Source organism: Garra rufa, chromosome 1, assembly GCF_049309525.1.
Source record: "Garra rufa chromosome 1, GarRuf1.0, whole genome shotgun sequence".
Taxonomy (NCBI): Eukaryota; Metazoa; Chordata; class Actinopteri; order Cypriniformes; family Cyprinidae; genus Garra; species Garra rufa.
Window position 1 is genome coordinate 31,503,265 of NC_133361.1, and position 21,684 is coordinate 31,524,948.

At 38.3% G+C, this 21,684-nt stretch overlaps 1 protein-coding gene across 2 annotated transcripts in view; it reads right to left on the reverse strand.

Moving 5' to 3' along the window:
• The window catches only part of gna12a (guanine nucleotide binding protein (G protein) alpha 12a), a 40,334-nt gene that overhangs the window by 7,094 nt on the left and 11,556 nt on the right, over positions 1-21,684 (reverse strand). For both annotated transcript variants that reach the window (XR_012355421.1, XM_073838814.1), the window contains exon 2: positions 15,508-15,723. Coding sequence is in view for 1 of the 2 variants with exons in the window: in XM_073838814.1 (XP_073694915.1) it covers positions 15,508-15,723 (216 nt within the window). In the remaining variant the exon portion in view is untranslated. The remainder of the gene's footprint in view (positions 1-15,507; positions 15,724-21,684) is intronic.

Below are 21,684 nucleotides of genomic sequence, written 5' to 3' on the forward strand. Positions count from 1 at the left end.
TTTCAGTTTTCACAGACACTAGTCCATATCGCGATTTGAATTAAGTGACAGACCATATTTGATTTATGAATCCAAAAAACGACGAATTTACGTGGCATTTCGCGCTATAATAAATTCGGTTTTTATGAATGAAGGACGACGTGATCCCGTCTGTGTTTTGGCGGAGGAGACATAAATGCGCGACCATATTCTATAGTCTTTGGTATACATCCGCGTTAAACTATCAAGGTGAAAGTCATCATAGCTTACGTAGTTTAGACCCAGCTCCCAACCCAATTTTGAGAATAGATTAACGGCGATATTTTTTTTATCGCCCGATAAAAGTCTCACGTTAACGCAGCACGTTAACGCCGATAACGGCCCACCACTAATATATATATATATATATATTATGTAAACACAAAATTTAAGCTCAGTCAATTTCACAGAAAGATGGCTTTCACCAATGTAACTAATTAATACAGAAATTGCTGAATTGTTGATCATTTTATTATGGATTTATTTTGATTTTATCAGTTAGTTGTTGCAGCCCTAGTGTCATCATTTCCTCAACTCAATTTGAGTGTGACCTCAGCGGCATGACCTCAGCAGCAGACACCGTCTGTCAAGTCCTCTGTAATGTGAGAATGTGTAAAAAGTGTGAGTCTAAGAGCCGAGCCGCTGTTTTCACTCCTCCTTCGGCACTCTATGCCTCTGCGGGCATTTCCCTCGTTTCTCTCCTGCATCTCACCTCAATCAGCTCTGCTCCTATCTTATCCATGCCCCTAATGGCAGCCCCTCAGGGAGACTGACCCTAGACAGGCCTGGAAACAAACCACTGACGGGTGGAATAAAAACAGAGTGGGAGATAAAAAAAAAAAAATAGTCAAGAAAAACAGTGTGGGAGCATGACGTTTTCAACAACAGCCAAACATCCAAGGACACGGCTGCCTGTAAAGTCAGTTTTTCCTCTTCCAGTACAGTGCTCCCCTTGGGTCTGTTTTCAATAAGAACAGCCCACTCACCATCTGTTTCACAGGGGCTCAAAACTTAATATCTACTGCTAATCCTCACACTTTTCTCATGGACATGAAAGCGGTATTGAATTGTGTACTGAGCTTTACTGAACATGCAGATGGAGGAATTTCAATTTGTTCAATGTCTCTCTCTAAGCCCGTCATTCCGAGAGAACAATTACAATCTTGGAACCTAAATCTAATGCACTTTGTATAAAATGTGCACACACATATGCAGTTGAAGTCAAAAGTTTACATACACCTTGCAGAATCTGCAAAATGCTCACTGACACTTCAGAAGAAAAACTGATGTATTAAGAGTGGGGGGGGGGGGGTGAAAACTTTTTGAATTTGAAGAACAGGGTAAATGTAACTAATTTTGTCTTCTGGGGAACATGCAAGTATCTTCTGTAGCTTCTGAAGGGCAGAACTAAATGAAACATTTTTTTTTTTTTTGCAGAATAAGAAAAATGTATGCATCCTCATTCTGTTCAAAAGTTTACACCCCTGGCTCTCAATGCATAGTTATTCCTTCTGGAGCACCAGTGAGCGTTTAAACCTTATGTAATAGTTGCATATTAGTAGTTCTGCCTCTTAATATTTTTGTGGAAAGCATAATATTTTTTTCCAAGGATTCTTTTATGACAGGAAAGCACCTGCAGACACATGAACAAACCTTTCATTTCCATTATAAGGAGTAAAATAACCTTGATAAGCCACTTAGGCATATAATCTCCAGCCTAGGAATGTCAAGGCAATGGAAGTGTTTGTCATGGTCATATCAAACCTCAGCAATGCCTGTGGAGTACTTTGACTAAGCTGTACTATAATGGCCTAGATAGGGCAGACAGACAGATAGGACACTAGAGGAGCAGGCCAAAATGAGCGTACATTTATCGCTCCTGACAGTCTGTCTGCAGATAGCACATGACAGACGACAGGGCAGTCGGAGAAATATGGCTGAATGCACTAGTGACACCTCTCAGAGTCAAAAGCCATTCTGCCCTGTCACTTCCATTCTGCGTCCTGAGAAATGAGGGGTTATAGTGAAGTTAGTGAGGGCATGACGTTCATAAAAAAGCGTAAGAAAGGGGATGTAGAAGTGATAGGAATCTGGGAGCATTGAGTTTTAGTTGTTTAAAGTAATAGTTCACCCGAATATGAAAATTACCCTATGATTTACTCACCCTCAAGCCATCCTAGGTGTATTTGACTTTCTTCTTTCAGATGAAAGCACTTGGAGTTATATTAAAAAAATGTCCTGACTCTTCCAAGCTGTATAATGGCAGTGAATGGGTGTTGAGATTCTGAAGAAAAATAAAGTGCATCCATCCATCATAAAAACTGCTCCATACTGCTCCAGGGGCTTAATAAAGGCCTTCTGAAGCGAAGCGATGGGTTTGTGTAAGAAAAATATCTTACTTAAAACTTTATAAGCTGTAATCTCTAGCTTTCTCTATGCTATGCTAGTTTCTAGCTTCTTTTGTACTTCTAATTTGTGACCAGTGTTTTGTTTTGCTCTCTCTTCTGTGCTTCCGCATTCGTCAACGCATTCGCCTTAGTCCTATGTCATCCACTGGAACGCCATACTTTTGTGAACGTGTGTACGACAGTTAGTGGAAGCTAAAGATTACGGTTTATGAAGTTGTAAATATGGATATTTGTCTTTCACAAATGCATTGATTTACTTCAGAAGGCCTTTATTTACCACCTGGAGTCATGTGGAGTACTTTTCATGATGGATGGATGCACTTTATTGTGCTTCAAAATCTTAACAGCCATTTACTGCCATTATAATGCTTGGAAGAGCATTTTTTAATGGAGTTTTTTTTTTGTATTTATCTGAAAGAAGTAAGTCATATACACCTAAATAAATCATGGAGTAATTTTCATTTTTGGGTAAACTATCTCTTTAAGATGTTGGATTACATGTCAGGGTCTATAAATGACAAAAAAATGAACTATTTGTGACCCTGGACCACAAAATCAGTCATAAGGGTAATTTTTTTTCCCATCAAGCTTTCCATTGATGCATGGTTTGTTAGGACAGGACAATATTTGGCGGAGATACAACAATTTGAAAATCTAATATTCGAGGGTGCAAAAAAATCTAAATATTGAGAAAACCGCCTTTAAAGTTGTGCAAATAAAGTTCTTAGCAATGAATATTACTAATCAAAAATTAAGTTTAGATACATTTATGGTAGGAAATGTACAAAATATCTTCATGGAACATGACCTTTACTTAATATCTAAATAATTTTTAGCATAAAAGAAAAATGTATAATTTTGACCCATACAATGTATTTTTGGCTTTTGCTACAAATATACCCATGCTACTTAAGACTGGTTTTGTGGTCCAGGGTCACATTTGTGTTTCAGTGTTTCTTATTTTTAGGTCATTTCACATAACAGGGGATGCTCTATTAATAAATTGCAGTCAGAAATGGTGAGAAAAGTGTTTCAGATTATTTCAAACCCTTCAATTTGTTAAGGGACAGCACTGGCACATGGTTGATTATCATGCCAGAGAAAAGAGAATCTAAAAGCATATTAGTGATCAAGACACATCATAGAGAACAATTTGCACAGCTCGATTTCTTCAAGCCCCTTTAAAGCTACTTCTTCTCAGATGTACAGATGATGGGCTCTGAATATAAAAGTCTTTTTGGGTGAATCTCACAAACCAAATTGTTATATACATATATACTATATATTGTTAGAATAGGACAATATTTGGTCGAGATACAACTATTTAAAAAACTGTAAAGTTTCCAAATTCTGCAAAAAATAAGTTCTGATATATTTGCAGTACGAAATGTGCAAAATATCTTCATGGAACATGATCTTTGCTTAATATCCTAATGATTATTGATAATTTTGACCCATACAATGTATTTTTGGCTATTGCTACAATATACCCATGCTACTTAAGACTGGTTTTGTGGGGTCCAATATATATGCAATAAATAATACATTAGTTTTTTCTTTAATTTTAGATTTGATTTTCATTTTAGATTCACTCTGTGGTCCTTCTGCAAGTAAAATCTGCAAAAAAAAGTTTGTCTCAGAAGAACAGAAGCGAGGTGCATCAAAGACTGCCACCAGAAGTACAGTATGTATTTATTTGGACAAGATGGAAAAGATTATCCAAATATAGTGAAATATAAATATCTATTTTTCATCTCATTTCCGGATGCCCTAAACAGAGGAAGTATTAAAATTGCTTTAAAGCTATTTATATAGATTAGCTATGTGAAACAATTCAGCGAAAGAACATAAACAATTCTGAAAGCAGCAATAATGTCATGAAGCCATTTAGTAGCAAAGCTATTTATCTAACGTCTACATCTGCCTCATTGCATGCTCTTTCTTGCTCTTTGTAAATAAAAAAAAACCTGAGGAATTAATAAAATGTTTTCTGGAAGTGATCTCGGCAAACGTCTCGGCCAAAACTCACAAAACATCTGGTCAGTACGCCTTCATCAATCTTGCCACCACCGATTAACTGCAGTAATTAACCGTAACTCTTCTCTGAACCATGAATGACATTGTGTCTGGGTTTCCTCCATTTATTCACTTCTCATACATTTCAAACCCGGGCTCTGCTATGAACGTCCCAGTCCAGTGTCTACATCCCAGCTGTGTGAATAAGTCTGGCTATGTTCCGGGGTGGAGCGTGTTACCCGTTGACCGGGAGTCAACTGAGCAACAATAGGGCATTATTTACCCTGGCTGCAGCCAAAGGAGTGGCAGGACTCAGCGAGAAAATTCTCCCAGAGCTCAGCACCCCTCTACGCCCGCTTACTGCACACACTCCTAGGCGGATTTACTTTAATTACAGAGTGTGTAAAAACCAGGCGACTATTGACTAAGCATACTCTGCTCGGGCGGCCACAAATGCTCAGCAGTAATCGCAGCCACATCCGCTGAAGGGAGAAACCAGATTGATTTAATAAGAAGAGTGGATTGACAAAAGCGCAAAGGCTGGGGAGGTGCCGATACAAATTAAGATGTCGCAAGCCAAAAATGGAGGATATCCACAATGAGGTGCATATGCAACATTCATGATCCAAAGGGATTTAAAGGGAAATGAAAATTCTCTCATTATTTATTCATCCATAAGGTTTTTCCAAACAGAATTTGAAATCATTGATGCCAAGGATGTCCCAAGTATCCAAGGGACCCCCTTGAAAAATGATTAAAATATCATCTGGAATATATTTACTTTATAAAAAGCTGACAGTGAACTTCTTTCCACCCACTATTAAGGCTTGTTCAAGCCATGATGAATGTTTGGTGTGAAATACACTACCAGTCAAAAGTTTTTGAACAGTAAGATTTTTAATGTTTTTTTAAAACCTGCATTTATCTGATCCAAAGTACAGCAAAAACATTTTAAAATATTTTTACTATTTAAAGTAACTGTTTTCTCTTTGAATATATTATTAAAATGTAAAATGTAATTTTTTATTATTATTATTATCAATATTAAAAACAGTTAAGTACATTTGTTTAGGATTCTTTGATGAATAAAAAAGATTCAAAGATCGGCATTTATCTGAAATAAAAAGCTTTTGTAACATTATACACTATACCATTCAAAAGCTTGGAGTCAGTATATATTTAAGCAAGCAAAGATGCTGTAAATTAATCAAAAGTGATGATAAAGATTTCTACTTCAGATAAATGTGGTCTTCTGAACTTTCTATTCATCAAAGAAACCTGCTGAGCGACAGACTAAATTTTCATGCTGAACATGTGTGTTAGTGTGAACATTCCTTTAGAGTAGCTTACAGCTAGCTGTAAAGACCTAAAAGAATGATTTTCAATCCTTTTTTATCCATTCTTATGTTTTATGCTCAAACAGTAAACATAGTGCCTGAGTAGTTTTATAAGCCCCTTTCACACAGTAACACTAGTAAATTGCCATAAAATTACCAGAACGACTTTACCAGTAAATACAAAAATGTGCCATTCACGCAGACAACGACATTCCGTCTTTTACCAGTAAAGTGCCATTCACACATCAGTTTCAAAATACCGGTATATTCTGTGACATTGTTAAGCAGCTGTACCTCCAAGTGTTTGTAAACATGGAGGGGTAAATGTGGTCAGTCAAATGTTCACACTTATGCAACTTTTGTCCCAGAGACATTGCATTAGACGACTTCAAACTGAAATACACAGCGCAAGTAAATGCGTCACCTGCGTCAGAATGTTATGATTGGCCTAAATTAGACATCTTATGTCAGCACGTTTTGAACTTGTCCATGTTCATACCGGTAATCTCGTTCTGCGTTCACACAGAGTAAATTACCGGTAATTTACTGGAAATGTTAAAGGTAAATTGCAGAACGAATTTACCAGTATTTTTTAAAAGGTCCTATTCACACATGATGTCTTAACAGTAATTTACCAGTAAAGACTGTATGTGAGAAAGAGGCTATAGAATAATTTGCCCCCATCGGAAGGTACAACAATAATGTTTTTTCCACAAAAATGAACTCATTAAAGGATTAGTCCACATTTAGAACAAAAATTTACAGATAATTTACTCACCCCCTTGTCATCCAAGATGTTCATGTCTTTCTTCAGTCGTAAATAAATAGTTCTTTGAGGAAAACATTTCAGGATTTCTCTCCATATGGTGCCCCGAGTTAGAACTTCCAAAATGCAGTTTAAATGCAGCTTCAACAGGCTCTAACCAATTCTAGCCAAGGAAGAATGGTCTTTTCTAGCAAAACGATTAGTTATTTTCTTACTCTGTGCATCTCATTTTCTCCCCCAACTTCAAAATCATCCTACATTGCTGCAAAAGTACCGACCCAGTCTTTACAAAGTGAACGTGCAAAGAAGGTCAAACGCCCTTCACAAAAAAAGGTAAAACAGCGATGTAGGACGATTTTGAAGTTGGAGGTGAAAATGAGATGGGGTTTTTTCGACATACCCTTGATGTCTTGAACCGGAGTGCACAGAGTAAGCATGCGCATGGCAGAATAGACAAGATAGCATTTGTGGTTAAAAAGTGTATAAACATACATTTTTTAAGAAAATGACCAATCAGATTAGACCTCTTTGAAGCTGCATTTAAACTGCATTTTGGAAGTTCAAACTCATGGGCACCATAAAAGTTCACTTTATGTAGAAAATTCCTGAAATGTTTTCCTCCAAAAACATCTTTACGACTGAAAAAGAAAGACTTGTGCATCTTGGATGACAAGGGGGTGAGTAAATTGCCTGTAAATTTTTGTTCTGGAAGTGAACTAATACTTTAATTTTGACAGTGCTAAAAATGCATGTTATAAATTTTTGCCTCACAGATTTTCCACTGACCCCCAGGCAGTGTGTCACTGAAAATAACAGGTTCCTACAGGATCATACAAGGATAAGTTTAGCATGATGTTTAAGCTGCCCTTTTCCAGCTCATTCTCATTTGCACTGATTCAAATAAGCCAGGTAAAGACGCACATTTGTGAAATACTGCATGGAAAACAGCAGCTCTCTGACATTCTGCAAAACATCTCCTTCAGTGTTCTAAAAAAGGACGTATGCGTGAGTAAATGATTTTCGGTTTTGAGTAAACCATTTCTCTGCAAGAAGACGTACAAGCTTTTGACAGCAGTAGTCATGCATTGGCTTCTGGTTGTGTTTGTGTTGTGCTGATGTCTAGGCTGGCTGTGTTATTGAGGAGGTGGGCTGGTCTCTGGAGATCTACGCTGCAGCTGCTCAGGAATGTGAGCTGTTCTGCTTATCTCCAGCTCTTCTGAGGAAGGCTTATGTTCTGCTATAAGCCATCGCTCCTAGTCCGCTAAGTAAACAAATACACCCTTCCTCTGTATGGATTCACTTTATATATTTTGGATGGGCCCTCTAAGACCATCAAACAATTCAAATGGGCCCCACATTTACAGAGTGGAAACAGAAAAATACATTGAGGCAGGCCCGGGCCTGGTGAGACCTCCAGGAGGCATCGTAAACTATTAAAGATCATCCTTAAAATTGTTGTTTCTGGGTAACTACGCACAGCACGGTTGCTCGTTCTGCTGCCAGGAATCTCGTTAAAACATCTTGTACAGAAAAAGTGGGGTAACAGGAAGCTTACCAGCACCCATCTTATTTTCAGCCGTGAGGAATTTAGGACACATCCGAGCAACATCAATCTCCCTGAGGAATGTTGAATGCCGCCCAGCTTTTGGGCAGCGGCGGGGGTATCTTTCTTGGGTCATGAACTGAAATGTTCTCTTACGCGGGACGGGTGTGTGAAACCTGAAAAATGTCTTCATTTCTGCTTTTTGTGTACATGAGATAACAAGCTCACTAAATGGAATGTTTCAGCACATATAATGATGTTCTGTGTGGTTTTATGTGCTGAAGCTCACAGGACGAGGCGCACTGTCATTTGGGAAGGCTCTCTGTGTAAATGACACCCCCCTCCTTCTCTTACAAAGAGACATCATTACTCCTTCTGCAGATTCTTTCTTTGGCAAAAGCCCAGCGAGCTTCCCTGTTATGGCTGAGACGGCTTTCCACGGATGAAATATGACCAGGGCTTCACATTTAACAAACATATATCTTGTCCTCTGACAAAAGCTCTCACATAGGTGCTACAAAACACAGAGGCAGAAAAACTGGAACGTCGCCATTCATCAAGTCCTGACTTTCATAAGGCAAAATAAAAATGATTCATTAAACATGTACTTCATGTCCTTGCGGTAAAAACAATACCATTAGACTATAAGATGATTATCCCATGTCATGATGCACATGTGCGCAAGGCATTTTAGAATATGATTAAAAGGATCCCTGTGTATTAATACTTGTATGGCTTATTATAACATAAATAATGTCTCTTACTGAAATATGTAGTAGAAAACCTGTGAAAGATTTACGTTATTTAAGAATTCCACATCATTTCATACAAACAGTATTTTGGACTATGGGGGACGCCATTATTTCCATGATGTAAACTGTTTGTACTTTGCGAGCTACTGTGAGATACCTATTGCTATTTTTAGGCCTAAACCAAATGCCATACCATCGATTTTGAGTGGTTTCTGAGTGAAATCCGCGCTGAGAAACTCCTTTAAGCATTGCATGTTTACATCCTGCCAGGATGGCATCTAGCGTTTCTTGTTTCTGCCATTTGTAAGCTCTTTTAGTAGCTGTGGTCTACTAAAAGCTTCAAAGGAATCAGGGCTAAAGTGGAGAGAACAAGGGTCTTTAGTAAGTTTTAATCGTCCACAGGCATCTTCTTATCGTTAGAAAAGCAGTGAAGACTTAAATCGCTTCCTTTTGTAGCCCTTAGACTGAAAATTACAACCAAAAGCCACACAATGTGGCATCCTATCAGTATTTTATTTTCCGAGTTGCTTATTCTCAGTTGTGCTTCGGTAAAAATAGCAACAAGTAGCACCAGTAGCTCATCGAGTGCAACCGTTTTACATCATCGAAATAATGGCGCCCCCATAGTTCAAAATATATATAAAACGATGTGGATTTTTCAAATAATGTAGATCTTTCATGGATTCTCTACCACATATTTCAGTAAGAAACTATTTACATTATATTAAGCTATATAAGTCTTAATACCCGGGGTTCCCTTTAAGAAAGTAGTCAGATTTAATCATTTTCATGCTGAATTTTTCCTGTTGAGTATATTATTTCAGATAAACATCCCTTACATCACTTTCAATCCAACTGAAATTTAATTTAGATCAAGCTCAGTGTTTACATGAAGGCTTTCCAGTCCGATTAAACCATTAATCCGATTATAAATTCATTATTTTGGTGCATGTAAACAGCTATTGTGAGATACAAAGTTACATTTGCAAGATGCAAATCACAATTATGAAATTTAAAACCATATTGTGTGATATAAAGTCACTTTGTAAGCATATAAATTCAGTCAGTATTACAAGAAATATATTTATAATCCTTAAAAAATGTATTTTGAATGGAAATGGATGTCCATATGTTAAATATGTTTAAATGATTTATATTTAGCATTTGCAAGATGGAGCCTATTTAAGATCTTTTATTTTTGGCTTTTAATGTTATTTTGTTACAGTTACGGATAATTGTGAGCAACTAAGTATTTATAAATCATAGACTCTGTTTTTCATTTATGCATATTATATATTTTTTTAAATAATTTAAAGGAATAGTTCACCCACAAATGAACATTCTGTCATTAATTACTCATTAAAGCGTTGATGTCCACATGGACTATTTTAACAATGTTCTTACTAGCTTTCTGGGCCTTGAACGTGTCAGTTGCATTTTGTCTATGCAAAGTCAGAAAGCTCTCGCATTTCGTCCAAAATATCTTAATTTGTGTTCTGAAGATAAACAAAGGTCTTACGGGTTTGAAACGACACACGGGTAATTAATAACAGAATTTTCATTTTTTGGGTGAACTATCCTTTAAAATCATTGTGTAGAGTCTGTTCAAATCTGTTTTACTGTATTAAAAATAATGTAAAAATGCAAAAAGTTCTAATTGCACCTTTTTCTTAATGCTAACTATAATCTCTAATTTTTCTGTTAACTTAAGAGATGAAATATGATTTATAACAAAAACTACTCTTTGTGAGAAACACCCTGTTAAAGATGCACAGCCTCTGCCAATACTAGTAACACTGTAAGTACTCAATTTTGAGTTTCAAATCAAATAATTAAATTTAATTTAGAATCATAAAACTATTCAAAAGGTTTTACACTGATCATTCAACAGATTGTCTCACTTTACATGATATACAAGCGACCTACCCTTTTAAAAAAAATAGATGTGAAGATTATGGTGAGTTTGTCAGGAAGGAATGTATGATGGCTCTGAGTCAAGTGTGGTGAAGCTGCATTGCACAGACAGATCTCTTCTCTGGTCTGGGCTGTGGCTGAGATCTAGTGTGGTTTCTTGGGGGGGCAGCAGCGTCAGCCTTCAACAAAGCAGCAATACAGACTTCCTGTCCATGAACTCTCCGCAGCCTTCAAGCAAAGCAACGTTCGTGTCCAATCACAATATGACCAGAGCCGCATTCCCGCTAACGGCGAGCCTTGTGATTTTGGCAGCCGTACTGACAATGGATCCAGTCCATTTTCTTTGTTTAGTTTTGTGTTAATGTGCTAGTCTCATACACATTAAAGCCAGTTTTCCTTTAAATTTTCCTCATAAATACTGTCACATGTCAGCAAATCAGGTCACTCAACCATTAAACTCGAATCACAGACATTTATCAAAATCCATTCAGCCAACTTAACACAATCTCTTTTAATCAGAGTCGATGGTCATAGGGATTTCTGACATTAATTTAGGGTTGCACACTGACAAAAAGTCTTATGCTTGTTTCTCATGCTCAATGCCAATGCTTTTCCCTAAAGAGATTCTCTAATAGACTACAACCGAGTAGCAAAGGCTCTCCCTTGCACCGCCACAATCCTCCCAAGAGCTAGAGGAACGGAGCAGACAGTGGTGGAATCCGGGCCAAGTTTCTCCCAAAGAGATGCATTAACTCTGCAAGCTAATAAAAAACCTGATGATCATGTTGAGATGATCCCAAGAGCATCTTGAGCTTCAATGGAAGAAGAACATCTGATCGTCTGTACAAAGAGTCACATGATCAGTGTCACAAATTTACTAAAATATGTGACCCTGGACCACAAACCAATGATAGATTCTTCTTTTATGCCAAAAATCATGAGGATATTAAGTAAAGATCATGTTCCATGAAGATATTTGGTAAATTTCCTCAGATTCCATATTTTCAAATATTTGTACCTCGGATACATATAGTCCTATACTAACAAACATTCATCAATGAAAAGCTTATTTATTTAGCTTTCAGGTGATGTATAAATATGTCTTCGCATCATGTTTTTAATGTTTGAAATTCAGAAACCTCACGGTGTATTTCAGATTCAATTGATTCAATGCTATCTCTGTGTATTGTGTACTGTTTGTGGGATCTAGAGAGAGTTTCTGGTCTCATTAGCATGTACAACTGACAGTCCACTACTCAAGCACTCTGTGTATGTTTCAAAGTAGTACTGGTAGAGAAGAGGCTTTCTGTTAAAGAGCAAAAAAAAAGAGTAGCATTTCCATAGGCGCACTTTTGTTTAGGGTGGAAACGAAGACTTGTAGGACAGGGTTAATTCTGGGCCTCCGGTCAATAGGGAACAGGAGTTACTCAGTCGGACAGGCTGAGCCCTGTAATGTCCTCCCACTCACTGGCTTCTGAATGGACTCACAAACAAACAGGCCTTCACAGAGTAGAGAGAACAAAAGCGGCTGAGGGAGGCTGAGGCACCAACCCTTTGGCCTAGACGGCCAGTTCAACGTAATGACCCATATAGGGTCAAAAAGACTCATGTCACGCACCGAGAGGAAAAACAGCTGGGTCAAACGCCACAGACGTCACACATGTTTCATTAAAGCAAAAATATGCAAATAATGGCTTTAAAATGGCAGAAGTACACTTAAAAAACTATTTGCCTAGATGATGAGTGTTATAAAATTCTTAAAGGGATAGTTCACTCAAAAAAGAACAATTCCGTAATTAATTACTCACCCTCATGTCATTCTAAACCCATAAGACCTTTATTCATCTTCGAAACACAACTTAAGATATTTTTGATGAAATCCGAGAACTTTCTGACCCAGCACAGACAGCAATGCAACTGAAACATTCAAGGCCCAGAAAGGTAGTATGGACATCAATAAAATAGTCCATGTGACATCAGTGGTTCAACTGTAATGCTGTTAAGCTATGAGAGTACTTTTTTGTGCAAAGAAAACAAAAATAATGACATTATTCAACCATTTCTTCCCATGTCAGTCTTCAGAAGAAATTGTTGAATAAAGTCGTTATTTTTATCATTTTTGGTTGAACCACTGATGTCACATGGACTATTTTAACAATGTTCTTACTACCTTTCAGGGTCTTGAATGTGTCAGTTGCGTTGCTGTCTATGGAAGATTAAAAAGCTCTTAGATTTGTGTTCTGAAGATGAGCAAAGGTCTTACGGGTTTGAAACGACATGAGGCAATAATATAAGCATTTTCATTTTGGGGTGAACTATCCCTTCAATTCTTCTCAATAAATGTCCTGATTTGACTGTATTTATAATTATCATCCATTATTTAAATTTTCAGTCATTCTCTATTTTTATCTATAGTTAAATTGCTCTGTTGTGGGTTTTTGGTTTTCTTTTAATTTTCTTTTACAATGGGAAAAATAAACACTGCAGCTTTGAGATCTGTTCATTTGCTTTAATATTTCACTGAATTATTTAACCGTACTACACTGGAATCTCTCATTTTCTCTTTAAATGCTTACTCACGTGTCTCTTTTCTGGTTTATTTTTGCCAGGGTGCTTTAAAACATTATTTTCTTCCATTTTCTTCACTTCTAATCCATCTATTAGCATACTGTACAAATCATCTTTCTTGGCATTGTTAGATCCAAAATCTACAATGTATTTTTTTGTTCTTCTGCTTTGTGAATTTTGAGTTAATATTGAAATAATTCCAACATTTTGTTTAAATCATATCTACTACCATTAAATTGTATTATAGGTCATATCAGCATTAAATATATGTAGATATTTGGCCATCATTTTCTACCGATATCACTATTGAACTTGGAGGTTAAAAATGCAGCCTCAATGCAGCTTCAAAGTGCTCTACACAATTCCAGCCGAGGAATATGGGTCTTATCTAGCAAAACGATCAGTTATTTAAAAAATGTTTTTATACTTTTTAACCTCAAATGCTCATCTTGACTAGCTCTGCGATTCGCATGCATACTCTGGTTCAAGACAGTTAGGGTAGGGGTAAAAAACACCCATCTTGTTTTCTTCTGCAACTTCAAAATCGTCCAACATCACTGTTTTACCTTTTTTTGTAATAGGTGGTTGACCTTCTTTTAACATTCACTTTGTAAAGACTGGGTTGGTACTTTTGCAGTGATGCATGTTTTTGAAGTTGGAGGAGAAAATGAGATGGTTTTCGAGTTTTTCGACATACCCTAACTGTATTGAACCAGACTACACAGAGTACACATGTGCATCGCAGAGCTAGAAAAGATGAGCATTTGAGGTTAAAAAGTATATAAATTTGTGTTTGTTTCAGTAAATGACAGCTCGTTTTGCTAGATAAGACCCTTATTCCTCGGCTGGGACCGTTTCAATTCTTAAAAGCTGCATTGAAACTGCATTTTTAACCTTCAATCTGTTAAGCACCATTGAAGTCCACTATATAGAGAAAAGTCCTAGAATGTTTTTCTCAGAAAACTTAATTTCTTTGTGACTAAAGAAAGAAAGACATGAACATCTTGGATGACATGGGGGTGAGTAAATTATCAGGGAACTTTTATTTTGGAAGTGGAGTAATCCTTTAAAAACAGATATAATTTAAAATAGACAGATTTACACATATTTAAACAAGACAGTCTGTTTAATCACAGTAGCAAGAGCCACTGATGTAAACCCACTTGTGAAAAAGAAACAAAAATGCAGGGGGTTTTGGGGGAGGAACTCTATCAGATGAACTCATCACGTACGAGCCAAAGTCAGACATCTGATTTATCAGATTACAACTGTCTGTTTTAGCCTTTGAAATTAGTATGACCACAGCAAAAGGCCAGGAGCTAATTCATCAAAATAATCAATGAGATGCTTCAGACACTCTATACTCTTAATGTCTTTGGAAAATTAAATTTCTAAGAAGCTTTTTTCGCTTTATAGACAAAAGAACGTGAGCACTAAGAAGTCAAACCACCTCGTGCATGAAGGGAAATTTGTGCCGTTTCCTCACAGGTTTCCTCACTGTCTATCCTGTCCTCCATCCTACTCCATTGACCTAGATCTTCAGGATTCTCAACAGCACTTAAAAATTCATAAAGATCCAGAGGTACTGTGACAGAGATGCGTATGCGAATCGCATCGCTCCAGTGCGCAGTCAGAGCGATTAAACTTTGAGAGACTCCTGTGCACAGCTTCTGAACTCATTAAAGTCCTGTGGCAACGTACATGCTGAGATGAGATGCACATAAATAAGTCAGGCTTCCTCTGCTTTTCTGCACTCAGCAGGTTTAATTAAGGTCTCCCAGTGTCTAGCTTTAATAGCTAGGCCAAAGATTTCCATCTAACTGACACTGAATTATTACCATATTTCCCGTACCCTCCTGGCTATCAACTGGTAGAGATCGTGGGTTTGATTCCAAGGAAACACTCAAACTTACTGACCCAAAACTTTTGAACAGTAGTGTATTTATAAACTGTAATTAATTATTTATTTTTCTTTATTTAGTCAGATTGTTTCCTGAGTGTGCGGGGCATTGAAGTGCCACTTCAGAAGGCTATCTATGAACGATAACCACTGTGCCCTTGAGCAGTGCACTTACCCCAGGTAAATAATAGATTATTTGTTTTATTAGAGCACTCGTTGCCAACTTCCTGTGAAGAGTATCCAGATGGCACAGGTTGTCAGGAAATGTATTGTGATTACACTCACCAGCTGAAACTCACTCCGCCGGCCGTAGGCTTCCTGGATGCCACTATCATTCCAGAGTGCCTGCAGGGCTGGGACGTACAGCTGAAAGGTGCAGGGTTCGACAGGCATGCCAGCTTTGTTTTCGAAGGACATAACGAACATGCCATGTTTCTCGTTCTCAGAGTTCTGCCAGAGAACACCAAGTTTGTCTCGGGCATCCACCAGCACCCGCATCCCCTTTGAGAAAAACAAAGACAAAGAGAAGGAGAGAGAGAGAGATTAAGGCAATGTTTGTTTGTCTAGAGTGTATAACGGCAGCAGGGTGTGTCCACTGGAGCTGAGCTTCTATAACAGGAAGATGAAGCAATTCTTCTGCAAAATAAAGATAGTAGCAGTGTCTTCATGTAACACCCACTGCACAATTTAATCTGCCAAAATTGTGTCTCTGTAAATCTCCCACACTCAGTTTCAAACCAGTTACCACACATGAGACTGAAATTGTTGCATAAAGTCATTATTTTAGTTTTCTTTCCTTTTCGTAGCTTCATAAAATTAAGGTTGAACCATTGATGTCACATGGACTATTTTAACAATGTTCTTACTACCTTTCTGGGCCTTAAACGTGTGAGTTGCATTGCTGACTATGCAGGGTCAGAAAGCTTTCGGATTTCATCAAAAATATCTTAATTTGTGTTTCGAAGATGAGCGAAGGTTTTACAGTATGTGTTTCGAACGACTTGAGGGTGAGTAATTAAAGACATAATTTTTATTTTTGGGCGAACCCTTTAAAATCAACATGAAATTTACACCTAGACAAATGTTCAGTGCCAAAAATTCATAAACATTTTTAATTTGAATGAATGGCTGTTAAAGGAGTAGTTCACATTCAGAACAAAAATGTACAGATAATGTACTCACCCCCTTGTCATCCAAGATGTTCATGTCTTTCTTTCTTCAGTCGAAAGGAAATTATGTTTTTTGAGGAAAACATTTCAGGATTTCTCTCCATATAATGGACTTCTGTGGTGCCCCTGAGTTTGAACTTCCAAAATGCAACTTCAAATGGCTCTAAACGATCACAGCCGAGGAAAAAAGGGTCTTATCTAGCAAAACGATTGGTTATTTTCTAAAAAAAATTACAATTTATATACTTTTTAATCTCAAATGCTCGTCTAGTCTAGCTCTGTGTGTACTCTGTGTAGAGATTAAAAAGTATATAAATTGTAATTTCGCTAGATAAGACCCTTCTTCCTCGGCTGGGATCATTTAAAGCCCTTTGAAGCTACATTTAAACTGCATTTTGGAAGTTCAAAAACGGGGGCATCATAGAATTATATCTCTCATTCTATTATATGGAGAGAAATCCTGAAATGTTTTCCTCAAAAAACACCATTACTTTACGACTGAAAAAAGAAAGACATGAACATCTTGGATGACAAAGGGGGTGAGTACATTATCTGTACATTTTTGTTCTGAATGTGAACTACTCCTTTAACAGCCATTCATTCAAATTAAAATGTTTATGAATTTTTGGCACCAAACATTTGTCTAGGTGTAAATTTCATGTTGATTTTAAAGGGTTCGCCCAAAAATAAAAATTATGTCTTTAATTACTCACCCTCAAGTCGTTCGAAACACATACTGTAATACCTTCGCTCATCTTCGAAACACAAATTAAGATATTTTTGATGAAATCCGAAAGCTTTCTGACCCTGCATAGTCAGAAAAGGGGGTGAGGACATTATCTGTAAATTTTTGTCTTAAAGTGAACTAATCCTTTAATGCATCTAAGCGCCATCTACTGTCAGAGAATAAATTTGCATTTTCATTCAACCGTTTCTAACGAAGTGGTCTGAACGTACAAAGCAAATGTGAAAATCTGACCACATTTTAATGTTAGCATAAACTAGGGCTGTCCCCCAATAGTCCACTAGCCATTAGTCGAGGAGAAGAGGCTTGGTCGACCAAAATTGTATTAGTTGCTTAGTTGCTGAAAGAAAAAATCTATTTTGCACTGGTCTATGCGGTAATTCAGTACACTGGGCAGGATATCTAAACACTCGTCTATCATTCAGCGACCAGAAATATGGCTTATCATCTGAAATATGTAAGTAGTAACAAGTTAGCATGGCTGCTCAATCCAATGTTAACCAATGTTGCTCTTAAATTCTCCATAACTTTTGGTCATAGAGATAAAGAGCAATTCATCTTTCGAATCTGTAAAGACTCCACGTTTGTTTGTGTGCACTCACAATAACAACAAAACATTGCACTTTTGTAAAATTATGAAAGCAAACAGGATGCGCTTTCTGCCATCTCTGCCTTGAAAACTCTGTTTATACTTGCCTTACAGACATGAAAAATATATCTATAGAGAGCGAAATGTCTACTACTTCTGCCAGTTTGCTACCAATTCAACTGGAAAACAAATATTCTCAGATTATGTAATCCGTATGAAACATGCATACAGGTGCATCCACTATTGCAGAGATGACGCAGTGTTGCCGACGTCATCTCTTAAGCCAAAAATAAAGTAATCACTAGTTTATCAATAAATTATTTAAATGTTAATGTCCTTACTGTTTTTCGCTGACACATTTATAATCATTATTTCTGCTGGGGCACTGTGGCAAGCTTTCTGAGTGCACTTGATTGCTTATTAGGCTATGTGGGCAATTAAAGGCTCATTATTATGATTTAAATGGTTTAGTAATTCATTTTAATAGTCGACTAATCCCTTAAAATGAATGACCAGAAAAATCTTTAGTGTGAACAGGCTTTTATTCTAAACAAAAAATGTCTACTACTTTTTGGTGCAAAAAAAAAAAAAAACTTACGTAGCATTATAATTGTACCTCACGAGTACAAATCTAAAAATTAAGAAAAGTATAGGATATAAGTAAAGAATATGGCTCCTGTCCTACTGTAAGTTGACACAACTTCAAGACGAATCTGAAGTGTGCTTGTGCTGCATTTGCTTCAGCTCAGATTGTTGCCACTCAGTCACGACATGTATATATGAAAAGGAAGATCGGATCCCAGAACTGAAACACTCAATTCTGAAGCCAAAAATGAAAACATCTCCAGAAAGCTCTGTTAAGAACAGCAATCGCACTGAAACTAAACTTCCGCGATGAGCCTCCTTGCTTCCAAGCATAACAATGAATACACAAAACCCTGAACTGAGCCTCTGGCAGTTACTAGGAGGGTTGAGCTCTGTGGAAGAGCAGAAATATCATAAGACGCTTTGTAAATGTAACATAAGGCCATTGACTTTTCTCAATAATAACTGCAGTACTATCAACAGAGGCAAAATCCTCCTTTCCAGCACATTTTACTCTCTTTTTGTTGCACTGGAATAACATCCTGATTTTCAGAGTCCCAGAAGGGGGTCCTGGTCCTCTTCCTCTGCTCCACAGGGTTAAGTATGAATCATCGACACTAGCACAAACGTATGCTACAATAATTAGAGCACCCAGCAAGCCTTTGTCTCCATAGAAGATAAAGGGTCCCTCAGGCACAGGTGCTTCGTAGGATTTGACCTAGTGACCCGGACCAGTCTGTTTAATGCCATTCCAGCACGTCAGGTCAATGGGTTGAGCGTAAAGCCAACGAAGACTCCTAGTCTGTTTGCATGTGTGAGGGATTTGTACATCAACACGAGATGGTTGCATTGCAAAACCAATAAAACAGCGGGGCAGCGACAGGAAATGAATGCGGTACAATCCTGTTAGTCTGGCTGTCTCCATCAAATCCTGAGATTCCCCCACCTCCCAAATCCCAAGATTCCCCGAGCCATCAAACAGTTCACAAATGTAAACAGTTGTTCGTGCTTAAGGCCTCCCTGCTGTCTCTTCTTAATGCTCTTAATAGTGTGCCTCAGTCCAGGGTTGTCAGGGTACTTTCCTAGGGGCCAAACTCAATCACACTTCTGCCTTTATTTGTCTCCAAGAGGCAGCCCCACAACCCACCTATCCATCTCTGACCTTTCACCCACTTCTGGCCAACACTATCAGGGAAGCGTAGACGTATCCTCCTGTCCTCCTTGGCTGGATTCATTGACACCGTCAGGGTGAAAGAAAAGAGAGAGCGGCTAGGCAGCTTTATCTCAGCGAAGAGGTCAGTTGCAGGGCTTCCAATCTCTTCCTGAGTCATGGCAAAGTCCCAAAAATAGCTCTGAAAACCTCCAAAACCTCACCTCGCCGTGAGCAAGGCTCCTATCGTTTCTGAAACGCCTCCTGAAAAACAAACCTTAAGTGTTTGTTTTAAATGGCATCTTCCAAGAGACTTGTTTTGTAAGTCTTCAGCAAAAACCACAGAGTTTTCCATATGATTGTCAAGTCTACTACAGACAATTCTTGATATTACTTTCATTGTTTGCTGAAAATGGGGGGATTTCCTGAAAGTTCAGTCAACAAAGTGCAAAAATGATATTCAGGGATCTTGGTTTCTGCCGAGAGACACTGACAGCGAATCCGATCGGTTGGCCCTCATCTGACACGCATTAGACGAGCCCTGCGTGTCAAGCACAGTAATTACTCCAGTGGTGGTAATGGCAGTGCTGTGATTTCGCAGCGTAAGCAGATGTGGGGAGCGGACCAGGCAGCCGCTCACGGGTTCCCCACCGCTGAGCAACCACAGCTAAATCAGCAACAACTCCTTAGCCATAAACAAGCCGCCTGTGAAGGAGCCTCCCAAGACTCCGGTCACAGAGGAACTCTCAGATTTATCACACAGGAAGATGGGCTTGATATATGCTTGCTCCCTGTGTCACCCTTCAGCCACTTCCTGCTTCCTCCCCCGCAAACATATTTCGAACAGGATGCATGAATTTAAACTTTCGGTGTGATACAACTTTTTGCTAACTTGCTTCTCCTTTGGAGGATGGAGCAAAAAAACACATTTTGGGCAGTTGCTGGATACCACAACTATTTTCTCAAGGATGTAGTAAACAGAGGAAATGCTCTACTTGCCAATGGTGTCCCGTTGCACAAGAGATCAAGAGCTTTGCAATAGGGAAACTGGCTCTTGAAGGGTCAGAGTGACGAGTGAGGGGTACGAGGGGCCAAACGGAGGTGAGATCTTATCGTGTCCCGACACGCAGTGTCAGTATCGGGTCAGCCTTTAGATCACTCTCCTATCACAGATAGCTTTTTAAAAGGCCACTAAAGAGTTAACAGAAATGACCAGATAGCTAGCTACTGATCTAGCAAGTAATAAATTCCAAGACATAAATTACTCAGCTTACTCAGCCTACTTAATGTGGCTCAACAACAACAAGGCAGGCTGACTGTGGTGTATCGAATCATTTATTTGGACATTAAAGACTTGTAATGCATCCTATTACTATATCAAACTGGGTGAGACTTATCCATCTGGTTTCGATTGGATCATCAAACCATCAAACAAGTGATATAGGATTTAATTTAATTTAGATTTTATCTAAGGTTGTCTTTTAAAATAAACAGCGATTGTAAAAACATTTCACACCCTTTTCAGACCACCTCCACGTGCAGAGGGCAAATGTTGCCATACGTAATATCCAAAAGGCATTGGTGGAAGGATCTGGAAGAAGTTAAGAGGACTATCTCCTGGACCTTTGCCACTGTAAAGTGGCTGAAATGAAGATAACGTTATCTTTAAAATAACCAATAATTTGATCAGCACGTAGGCCGAGATTCGCTCACGCGACTGTTAACCTCTGGGATTGTTTGTTCTGTGTTTTTTCCACCCCTGAGGAAAAGTCTGGACTGCTCCGAATTGGTATCAGTGTAACAAACATCACCAACACTGTCATCATCCTAAAGCCTTCAGAGGGATGGGCTGAACAGCAGGGTGATGACAAATGGTCAGAGGGGAGATGATGGCACGGCTGAATCGCCATTGTTTGCAGCATTCGCTGTCTGTGCACTGAGAAGAGGCATTTCCTCTGGCTCTGTGGACTGTGCGATACCGCAAGCCCGCAGAGACCACCATTGTGGAGCTATTCCAATCTGACCTTGACTCTGTTGCCGACAAACAAGGTCTCCAGTCCAGTTCTCAAGCCACTTCACACATCTTTAGACTGTGAAATTAAGTATTATCACATGCTTTTCTTTTACTGGCCACTGGCCTACTGTTCTACACACACACACACACAAACACACACACACACACACACACACACACACACACACACACACACACACACACACACAA